Raw genomic sequence first — 11,977 nt, 5'->3', positions numbered from 1 at the left:
AGAGTTTTTTATTTGAAGTTGTTTTAAGAGTTTAATCATATACCACACAATGGGTTTTATTCTGAAAGCAGGGCATCAGGTGTTTGTAATGAAAACACTAAAGCAACAATTGCATAGTTTGTTTTTTTCCCCCGTATTCCAAGTGGATGCTTCTAAAACACTATAGATGCCTGTTTTACACATCTTTATTTTATTTATACTGGCTGTAAGGAACACACAATGTGAATGACTTTGACTGATTGCCGTCACAGCGTCACTGTTGTGCAGTATTTTATCCTCATTCCATTTTAAACATCTTTCCAGCACTTTGAGGTGGAACCCACAGCTCCTGGTTTTGAGGAGGGTTTGTTTCTCACACAGAATAAGCTGCAGGTTTGACTTTTGTTAAGAGGATTTATTTTGTACAGAAAGTACTTCCAGTGTTTACTGCGCTTTTTGTAACATAATGTAAATAGTTATTTGATTTATTTATTGCTTATATTTCTAAAAAAAACCAAAACAAAAACAACATATCAGTGTATAACTTAACTTTGAGATGACATCCACAGAAGTCAATTTGCGGTTTTCGAATTGTCAAAAGGTGTTTTTATTCTGTGTATGAAATGATAATTAAAATCGGTTTGTTTTTTGCATTTGTGTTGTTTTCCTTAGCATGTGTTTGACGTAGTGGAGACTCAATCAATGGACAATGACTGACTCAACTGAGGACCTGCAAATCCTTAAAAATAAATTGTAGAGGTTTTGTACAATTTAAATTAAAGTTCCTTTCAAACTTTTATTAAAACAAACTTACAGCAATAACCTGTACAAATGGAAAAAACCTCTTGTACAACCATGAAATCCCTGCTTTGCGCCAACCGACCACCATCTCTGTTTACGTCCTCAGTCGTCTTTTGGCTTTTTCTCTTTGCGAGCGCGTGAGGCCATGAGCCTGAAGAAGAGAGCGGGCCAGAAAGCGCGGAGGTAAACGGCCAGTGTGGGGAGGAGTCCGGCCAGAACCACGTCTTTGCTTTGGTGTCGCACCGCCGTTAGCACTGCCTGAGCTACGTCTGTGGGGTCCCGACCCGAGGCTGTGGTTTGATCCAAAACTGAAAACAGCAAGAGAAAGAAACGCGCTCAACGAGAAAGTTCAAAATCAGGGTTAGGGTCAATTACATTTTTAATTTCAATCATGCTTTAAATGATCCATTTTCAATTACGACTATTTTTTATTCCCTAAAAGTCAATTATGTTCTCTAGTAAGTTCAATTACAGTTAATCACAAATACTAATCAAGTCTGAATAACTCCATAAACTTGTGTTTAAAATACACTAAAAACTATTATCTATAATCTAATTTATTAACTACATATGTGTAAACCATAGAACTGTAACATGGTTTCCCAGTTTTGCGTTTAATTATAATTGGCAATTACGATTACAAAGTCAATTTTCTTAACTCAATTACAACCAGGGTTGGGATCAATTGTAATTGCCTAATTGATAATTAACTACAATTATGACATAATTATAATTGTAACTGGAAAAAACTTGCTGTTGTAATGCTAATTGAATTGTAATTGATTTCATTGTAATTGGCACGGAAATTACATGAAAACTGTAATTTACAATTGAATTGAACGCAACCCTAGGGAACCATGTTATAGTTCTATGGCTTTCGCATTTTAATATAATATTAAATGATTTTACCATGTAAATAAATTGAAAATGAAGGATATAATGATTGACGCCCACATATCAATACAAATATTTCCATTGATTAGGAAGCCTAACAAGGAAACAAATTAGATGATAGATCATATTTTTTAGTGTATTTTCCAACTGATTTAAGACATGGGTCAAAACTGACCCGTTAGCATTAGAGATGCTAACAGAAAGCTAACGAGGAAGGGGACATTTTATGGCCTTACTTATTAAAGACTCGGTAAGTGTGATTAATTGTAATTTAACTTTAGTAATTGAGAACATAATTGTAATGGACTTTCAGGGGAAAAATATTAATTGTAATTTTAATTGGAAAACATGACTAAATGTAATTGTAATTTAATAATATAATTGACCCCAACCCTGATTACAACTCAGTTACGATTACAATAGCAACCGATTTTTTTCAATTACAATTCTAACTGTTATAATTGCAATTAATTACAAATTAAGTTATTACAATTATAATTGACCCAAACCGTGATTTAAATCAATGACTATTTACAGTCAGCGATGCTGATTGGCTGTGTTTTCCCTCTGTCAGGTAGTGACACAGATGTTTCTCCTTCTGTCTGATGAGTGATCAGAACTGCAGACTTTGCTGCTCCTTAAAGCGTGAACCGACCCATTTCTAGAAAGTTCCGTCTCACCTCCATACTTGGATCCGTCTCCTGTGACGGCGTTGACTGACAGGTTGGTTCTGATGTATCCAGGACTGATCACCGTCACTGGGATGTGGTGCTCCTCCAGCTCTGCCCTCAGACAGTCAAAGTAAGCCTGGGTGGCGTGTTTAGAGGCCGCATCTGGACCACAGACACACTTTGGTCACCATCACTTCACAAACCTCACTAGTTCATCAGCTTTGATCAGACGAGTCACTCACAAGCTGATCGATAGGGGATAGATATCCTGCCCTGCACGCTGCTGATGACCACAATATGACCCCTGCCCTGTCGTAGCATGGAGGGCAAGAGGGCTGTGAACCACAGAAGATAACACTTTTTATTAGAGTCCATTATCATCAATTGTCCTGTTTTAAATACACCTGTTTCACCACATTCGCCTCATCATGGAGCAGAGTTCACTTTACTTTTAGGCAGTGGCTATCCGTACGGTTACTGTATCAATATACAGACATTCTATCCATACACAGCGCCCCCATTGGCCAGTTTAGGTCACGTGACTAAGACTAAACCTAAACCTAAACCTAAAAATGATTGCGATATTGGGTTATAACCTAACCCTAAGACACTACGTACGTGTACTTCGGTGACCGTACCAATAGTGTCGGAGGTTATCTGTACGGCAACCGTACAAATACACACTATTACTTTTAATAACGGTTTGTCAGGATGGTAACACACACAAGACTTTAAAATGTTACAAAAGACGTCTTAATAAGTATTTGTTTGAACGTAAGTAATGTTTTATTGTTGGATGATTATTCTGTTGAATTATTAGACTCTGAGGTACTCACAAACCCTTCACAATCACTGGTTTTAATAGTATTTCAATCTTATTATATGTCATTTTAACCATTTATCTTAGGTTATCGTTCACATTATATTATATATTGCATTTCTTTAAAGTTCTGTTGTTTGTGTCTGTTCTTTATTAAATACTATTTGGGTAAATGCTTTAAATAAACTCACTGTTGTTGGTGTTATTTAAATTATTCTCTCAGTACGTGTGTTTTTGGTGTCGTTTTGTATGTTTCTCTGTTATTTTTGTGTATTTTGTAGTGATCTTGTGTATTTTTCTCTCTTTTTTGTGTGTCTTTGTTGTCGTTTTGTGTGTCTTTGTTGTCATTTTGTGTGTCTTTGTTGTCGTTTTGTGTGTCTTTGTTGTCGTTTTGTGTGTCTGTTGTCATTTTGTGTGTCTTTGTTGTCATTTTGTGTGTCTTTGTTGTCGTTTTGTGTGTCTTTGTTGTCATTTTGTGTGTCTTTGTTGTCATTTTGTGTGTCTTTGTTGTCATTTTGTGTGTCTTTGTTGTCGTTTTGTGTGTCTTTGTTGTCGTTTTGTGTGTTGCTGCTAAAGGTAAGTCATTTTCTCTCTTAGTGCGTGTGTTTTTTGTGTCATTTTGAGTATTTTGTTGTCTGTTTTTTTTATTATTCAGTAGATTTTTCTCTTATTTTTTGTGTTTTTGGTGTCGTTTTGTGAGTCACTGGTATTATTTAGTATGATTATCATTTGTAACTAAAAATAAACAAATAAAACCCCATATTTTGAATGTTTTATTTGTTTATTTTCCTCTCTCTCTCTCTCTCTCTAGTACCCCCTGTAGTGCCATCGCATACCCCTAAGGGTTCACATACCCCCATTTGAGAAACACTGATTTAAATTAAAGAAAGTATTTAGGCCATGGTCTTTAACACCTTTTTCCTTGCTTGGAGAACTTTTAATAGCTACTGATATTTCATACAGTGTTGATATTATTACAGCCAATCAAAGCAGCCCACATACTGTATATCTATGTAATGCTCTGAAACTACAGTAGAACATACCTGTCAAGTTTTGGATTTGAAAATAAGGGGAATTTTCTGGCGCCCACTGCCAGCGTCCCACCCGCCCAACCAAGCTCCAGTATCACTTATATTTTAATATAGGTGTACAATAAATCTAAAATACCCACTTATCAACCACTTACTAAATACAATTATGTGATTAGAATCTGGTAGGTCGACCTTTATTAACATTGAAATGCTGTGAACATTCCTACTAGGGCTGGTGATATGGACCAAAACTCATATCTATATTTTCTCAAAATGATGATATACAATATAAATCTAGATAATTTTATTAAATGAAGTCTGACCAGAAAAACAATTCTGGGTTAAATTTGCTGATGCAAAATGCTACACATGGACATTTATTAACAAACAGCTGATCAATATGTGCACTCATTAATCTATCTATGAGCTTTACATGTTGTTCTGAGAAGTAAAAGTAGCGACTCCTAAAACTAGTATTTTGATACATTATAAGCTATAATATATATATATATATATATATACATATATATTGAAAATAAGGAATATATATGTAAATTGATATATGAAATAATATAGTTATTCTATATCGCCAAAATAGAAAACTTGATACATCTTGAATCTCGATATTATCGCCCAGCCCTAATTCCTAAATTATAAAACAGCCTAAATATAAACATAAATGTGTATATGAAGCACAAGTGCTTATTTAATATACTTACAGTTCAATACGTTGCATATTTACTGTTAATTTCACATTGTTTGTCTTTAAGTTAAAGATTAACATTTTATTTTCATTATATATTTATTATAATTTTTCATGATCACTCATGTGGTTCTCTGGTTTTCACTAATGACTTATTAAACACATTTATTACAGACTTTACATCCTTTAACACTTTTTTAAAGCAGTGTATATTTGTGGAGCTTGTGATTGGCTGATTTTTCATGGTGACTTACATCGTTCCTTCCACTGTGGTAGACGTTAAAATATCAGTTATTAATCTAACAGAACGTGTAACTGTGTCACATCCTGCTGCTCTTTATGAAGATAAACTCTCTGTCACATTTTACAACGTATTTACACCAGTTCTTAGTTTTTCTCACCAGAACGTCTTCATTCATCATCTCTGTTCTGAGTTGTTTCTGGGTTTGTTGCCGCTGTCAGCACTAATCTCGTGAGAACTGTCACTCAGGCCATTTCAGGTGGTAGTTCTCACGAGGCTAGGGACAGCGTTCAGTTTAGAAAGGAATCTTTTAATTATTATTACATTAAAATACGGGATATTTACGGGAAAATACGAATATGGGAAGATGGCGGGAAAGAGGGGTAAAATACGGGATACTTGACAGTTATGCAGTAGAAACAGTGAATGTAAATGATGGATAAATAAAACCAAACTATAAATAACATCAATCTGAGCTTTCCACCAACCTTGAGTCAGAGCGATTGGTCCAAAGTAATTAGTCTCCATGACGTCACGGTGAACTGAAATGTGAGTGTCCAGTATGTTGCCGCGGTAACTGATGCCAGCATTATTAATGAGGACATCCACATGTCCATGGCATTGAAGGATCTCATCTGCAGCTCTGTCCACAGTGTGTGTGTCAGCCAGGTCAAAGACCACAGTGTAGGGTGTGTGTGTCTGCAGAAGGACGAGCAACACCAGAGAGAGAGAGAGGGAGAGAGAGAGAGAGAGATGAGAGAGAGAGAGAGGAGAGAGAGAGAGAGAGAGAGAGAGAGAGAGAGAGGAGAGAGAGAGAGAGAGAGAGAGGAGAGAGAGAGAGAGAGGAGAGAGAGAGAGAGAGAGAGAGAGATTACTAACGTGCTTAATGAGAATGGGTTAAATTAGGATTAAACAAACACTGGGATTTTCATTTAAATACAAAGATGTTTCTTTTCAAATATGAGCACCAGGGTTGGGGTCAATTACATTGTTCAATTACAATTGTGTCTTCAATTACCCATGTTCAATCACAAATCAATTACGATTATGTTGACCTGCATTTTTTCCAGTTATAATTAAAATCACAATTACAATTGTTCCCTGAAAGTCAATTAAAATTACATTCTCAATTGCTGAAGTTCAGTCACAATTACAGAGCCTTTAAAAAAATTACCCTATAAAACATACAGTATCTCTTTCTTGTGTTAGCATTCTGTTAGCATCTGTAATGCTAACGGGTCAGTTTTGACCCATGTCTTAAATCAGCAGTAAAATACTCTAGAAAATATGATCTATCATCTAATTTGTTTCTCATTTAATAATTATTAACTACAGTATGTGTCAGCTATAGAACTATAATATGGTTCTACAGGTTTGCATTTAATGAAATTGTAAAATTCCAATTTTTATATAATTTAATGCCAATTACAATTACAAAGTAAATTATCAGATCTCAATTATGATTACAACAGCAACAGGTTTTTTCAATTACAATTACAACTATAACAGGGTTCCTACAGCTTCAGTCAAACTAAATTCAAGACTTTTTCAGACTTTTTATTGTCATTTGAAATTCAATTTAAGACCAACTTCACAGTGAACACAATTAGATCAAACAACGCCACATTAATTACACATGGTTCGGGTACATTTTTTTCCAGTGCAGATGTACAACTGGCGGCCCCCAAAGTAAACACACAAAAATACACAAAATGACAGTAAAATACACAAAAAAAACCCAGACTAAAATAATCAGAATCACACAAAACACACAAGACGACTACATAAACAGCCAGAAATCTATGAAACCACAAAAATACAAAAAATAAAAACCATTAAGAAAAATCTTTGTTGGACATAAGGCTGAACGATTAATTGCATTTGCGATATTATCGCGATATCATAACGCGGAATTTTCTAATCACAAAGGTTGCAATTTTTTTATTTATTTTTTGTCTTGTCCTGTTAAGTTCAGAGAGTGTTTAAGAAGTGCAGCCCACATGTTTACATGTTTCATGAAACGTGAAGTTAGTTAGATATGTTGAAGAGGTAAAGCCACAGATTTGTTTGCTTTATTGTTGTAATCTGTGCTTTAAAATGTATATTTTATATTTCTTTAAAGTTTAAATAAATCTGAAACTGTTTATTATGAAACAGATTGATTTAATGCTTGTGTTCATTGAAAAATACATGACAAGAGGCCCTTGAAAAAAATAATCGCAATATTGAGGAAAATAAAAATCACAATTAGATCAAAATCCAAAATCGCTCAGCCCTAGATGGACAGGCAATTTTTCCTGAATGTACATTTCTCCATGTTGTTAGGTGGGTACAAGCATGACGTGGCTCTACACAGAGTCCCACTGCACTGTCACTGTTTAGTAGTTGTTCTGCAATGTTACGGTAAATTATACAGATTTAAAAAAAAAAAAAACAAATGTTACCATTTACTTTGAAATGTGAGACTAATTACAATCATAAAATCATACTTATGTGTTAAAATTTAAGGCTTTTAAAACATTGATTTAAGACATTTTAATGACAATTAAGGCCTTATTTGTGGATTCATGAATTTAATGCCTTTTAAGCCTTTTTAAGTAGAACCATGTGTAACTACAGCATAATTGTAATTACTTACCAATTACACAATTACAGTTATACTTGACCCCAACCCTGGTGAGCACAGAGCTAAAAAAAAAAAGCACACATTTGGTTATGATTTAAAGGTTTCCATGGTTACCTGCTGCTTGGCATCACCTGAAGCTGCCGTCAGCTCCTCCACCACCTGCTGCAGACGACCTTCATTCCGTCCACACAGAACCAGCTTTGCTCCAGCGGCGTGGAAGACACGCGCACACTCTATAACAAAATAACAACTAAATATAATAATATTACCTGCAACCCAAGTAGGTGAAATATGAGCTGTTTTATTATGTGCTGAATCATCAGCTGCTCTGGATTCAGGAATTCCTGAAGGTCAAGTTGCAAAGATGTTGCAGTAGGGAAACACTCACCAATGATTAACCAACATTTAAATTAGCTGTATTTACAGTGTGTAATTACATTTTTAACAAAAAAAACTAAATATAAAATAGCAGGATTCAGGAAGTTATTTATTTTTTTTCTAACCTTTTAAAACCGAGCCATGCAAAACAAATCTGTGTCACGTTAAAAGTGCAAAAAAAATTAAGAAGTTGCAAATAAAACTCAAATTATATTAAAGTTAAACAGTCAGCGGCTTAATAATTAAGTATTTGTGTACAATAGAGACCTTTTATTTTGCAATTATTTTTCCAAAATAAATTACATTAGGTTTAACTCAATTTAAAATAATGTTAAAAATAATGAATAGGTAAACAAATACACAAATAAAACCAAACTGAATAACCAAACTAATAAATAAAATATCAGATTATCATATAACATTAATAGTTATTTTTCTTTATTATCCATGAAGAAGTTTTCTGACCTTTTAAAACCGACCTATGCACAACAAATGTGTTAATATGTTAAAAGCACAAACTGTGATGAAAATTAAGAAGTTGCGAATAAAACTATAATACTATACAATTATTGCGATTATATGATGATTATAAATGAGAAATAAACAAATTGAACAAAAATAAATCAGATTAGGTTCAACTAAATTTAAAATAACAAAAACACACAAAACCAAACTGAATAATCAAATAAATAATTAAAAAATCAGCAGAGCGGTTATCATTTTTTTTCTCATACCTTCTAATTGCCTCGAGCATCCATTTTCACTCAAAAACTAAGAAAAGTATTTAAAGTGTACCTTAAACAAAAAATACCCTTTCTTGGTCAAAATAAATATACAGGTTTTTTCCCCCCACTAAGACAAATGCCTGAAAACCACTGAAAAAAGGGTCCATGAACTACATTTGGGTCCCGACCCAATTGTAACAATACGGCCACACCTACCAATGTTTAACCAACATTTAAATTAGTTGTACACATTTTTTATGGGATGATTTAAAAAAATAAAAATAAATTAAATAATACAGCTAATTAAATTTTAATTAAATTAATAACTAAATAAGAAATAAACAAATTGAACAAAATAAATTACATTAGGTTGAACTAAATTTAAAATATTTTTTAAAATCATGAATAGACTAAACTGAATAAGAAAATAAACAAATAAAAAATCAGCACAACAGTTATTTTTGCATCTTGAGCATCCATTTATTACTTAGAAACTAAAAAAATATTTAAAATATAGCTTAAAATCACAACAACAAAAAAATTTTCCTGCTCAAAATAAAAGTATATAGGCCTGGAAAAAAAAGGGTCCATGAACCACATTTGGGTCTCGACCCATTACTTGAGAACCTCTGATCTACACGTTCCTAATGGGAATGATATGAGCTGATCTTAACCTTTGCCAAGTCCAGAGCTGGCTCCTGTGATGACCACCACAGCATCTTGTACATTAGCTCCTTTCCTGAGGCGGAAAAGGATCCTGTAGAACATCAAAGCCAAAGCACTGGTTAGGATCAAAGGAAGCACTGCTCCTCCTCCTCCTCCCCCACCCAGGATGCGCTCCATCTTCCCTGCACGTCACCTGCTGGACACAGCCAAAATAAAACAGAACCAACTTTGAATCAGCATTACACTGACAATATATCCTTTCAGTCTAAAAGATGGCCTTTGCACATGTGTTTTTTATCAGGTGACTTTAACCCCCCCATTTATGTCTATACATTACCTATACAAGCATGCATCTTTTCATCAATTGATGTATTGAACTGATAATCAACTGCAAAAATGGGCACCAGAAAGTGTTTACCCTGATAAGAAAAAGGTGTGTATATACTTATTAGATAGTATGGATGAAAGCATTAAAAATACAGGGGATAAGAGATACTTTTCAGATTTGAGCTCGCTGTTGTCCTGTTGTTGCTTGTATAATATACATTACATTTATCTGTTTATCACACCCATAATACAGAAGTAGCAGCCCCAGGAATAACGTGGATTTTCTCAAGTGTTCTAATTCATGAGCATTCATGTTCAGAAAAAAGTTTTGTTTTTTTCTAAAAACACAAAATTAAATACTTAATAGAATGCAACTAAAAGTGCAATTAGGACCTCCCAAATCTATCCTAATAAATCTATTCCAAAACTTATTTTTACTAAATTATCAAGTCGCACATAAACTCGATTTACAAAAAAGGAGCAGAATATGATCATAAGTATAGAGTAAAACAACAAAAGACAGCTCAATTATTATCTAAACATTTGAATATATATTTTAACTTTTTTAATTTTCAGTGTAAATATATCAGGTCAACATAGTAACAATCACCAGTTTTAAAGTAAAGACGTGATTCAGATTAGTTTGTCAGGAACTAACTCATTGAAACCCTAACACAGTAAAAGCTAATCATGCTAATGCTAACACAGGTATATATTAACGCAACGGTTGTGCAAAGTGACTAAATGTATGTCATTAGTGCTCATTGTTCTCACCTGTGTTGTTGTGTAGCTGTACACAGTTATTAATGTGTGTTATTGACGTGATTATCAGCTACAGTGAAGACACACGGAGCACCAGCTGTGCTGCTGCTGCAGCACCTTCCGGTTACGTTGTGCGCAAAGGATTCTGGGACTGGTAGTTTTCAGATAGTGTTACCATAGACATAATATACAGCCGAGCTAAAGCGGTGCTAGAAAACCAGGTGAAACGCACTACTTACAACAGTTGAAATACATTTTAGAATATGTTTATAATCTCTCAGACTCATGTAATTAAAATTATACGTTTTCAGAGGTTAATTTAAAATGTTAGATATATATATATATATATCGATTCTGCGATATTTCACTGCGTGATTATTGTATCGATCCCAAAAAATGTCCAAATTAATTTTTAAATCATGTTTTTTTAAACAAAACAAACAAAAAAAAGTAATCTCCCAGTCACTATGTGTCAGTGAACCACATCAGACCTTGTTAAACGACCTCACTCTGCAATGCATTTTAGCTGGAAGTTGATTGCACTTCATTTTGATAAAAAATACTGGGAAATAAAAAAAAAAATAATTTAACAGAGTCAGAATCTGTTGTAGAAGGAAAAGTTTAAACTTTTTTGAAAAATGTATTTGTCAAGTTTGATAAACCTAATTGTTTTTAGTGTTGGTATACTTGAATTACAGTTATTTACCATTAACTTGTTCTTGCAAGTTTAAAAAAATGAAATAAATTGTATTCCATACCATTTAGTACTTACATTTATTGATATAGGGATCTATATCATGTTTAGTATCGAGATATATTGTAGCGTGACATGCGGTTCATAAATCGTATCGTCACACCCCGACTATATAAACAATGGCCCATAAGACAATAATCACAATTAAATCAAAAAACAATCCTAAAGTTTTTGCCTATGGTGATCAGATTTATTGCTTCCTGTAAAGTGTCTGAGTATGTTTTTTTGAAAAGCGCTATATAAAGCCGACATATTGTTATTAAAGCAGGAAGCAGATAATTTCATCCTCAGTGCAATCTTTGCATGAATGTATTTCGTTGTTGGAGCAGGTCAGAAGCGTTATAGTAAGCTGCATACAATATATATGGCATTGGACGCTACTGTACATGGTAGTTTGGTGCAATGGAACATAACTTTGAAAATCCCTTAAATATTGTACTGTAGAGCTCATTCGCTATTATTTAAGGAGAGAATTACTTTAATGTTGACACATTACTGATCTACAGTTGATCTCAAACAGTGAAACACACGTAGATTGTTACTGGCCTCAGTTTAAGGTCAGCTCATAATAACCCTGCCGGGGCCACAAATTAGCAAAT

The 11,977-nt window shown here is 33.8% G+C and overlaps 1 protein-coding gene across 2 annotated transcripts; it reads right to left on the bottom strand.

Moving 5' to 3' along the window:
- Positions 1-749: 749 nt before the first annotated feature.
- dhrs7b (dehydrogenase/reductase (SDR family) member 7B) lies at positions 750-10,979 on the bottom strand. 2 transcript variants are annotated; one of them, XM_028454856.1, is made up of 7 exons: positions 10,637-10,979; positions 9,544-9,728; positions 7,881-7,999; positions 5,629-5,839; positions 2,588-2,680; positions 2,355-2,507; positions 750-1,088 (listed from the first exon to the last, which is right to left on the bottom strand). In XM_028454856.1, exons 2-7 carry the CDS (start codon positions 9,710-9,712, stop codon positions 883-885), a joined length of 951 nt encoding a protein of 316 aa, XP_028310657.1. In that variant the 5' UTR covers positions 9,713-9,728; positions 10,637-10,979; the 3' UTR covers positions 750-882. The 2 variants fall into 2 exon arrangements, with proteins under 2 accessions (XP_028310657.1, XP_028310656.1); XM_028454855.1 differs by having other exon boundaries at positions 9,544-9,731; positions 10,637-10,978.
- Positions 10,980-11,977: the final 998 nt, after the last annotated feature.

This window comes from Gouania willdenowi, chromosome 8 (assembly GCF_900634775.1).
Source record: "Gouania willdenowi chromosome 8, fGouWil2.1, whole genome shotgun sequence".
NCBI classification, from domain to species: Eukaryota; Metazoa; Chordata; class Actinopteri; order Blenniiformes; family Gobiesocidae; genus Gouania; species Gouania willdenowi.
The sequence above is the reverse complement of the archived record's forward strand: the minus strand, read 5'-3'. Positions and strand labels throughout refer to the sequence as shown.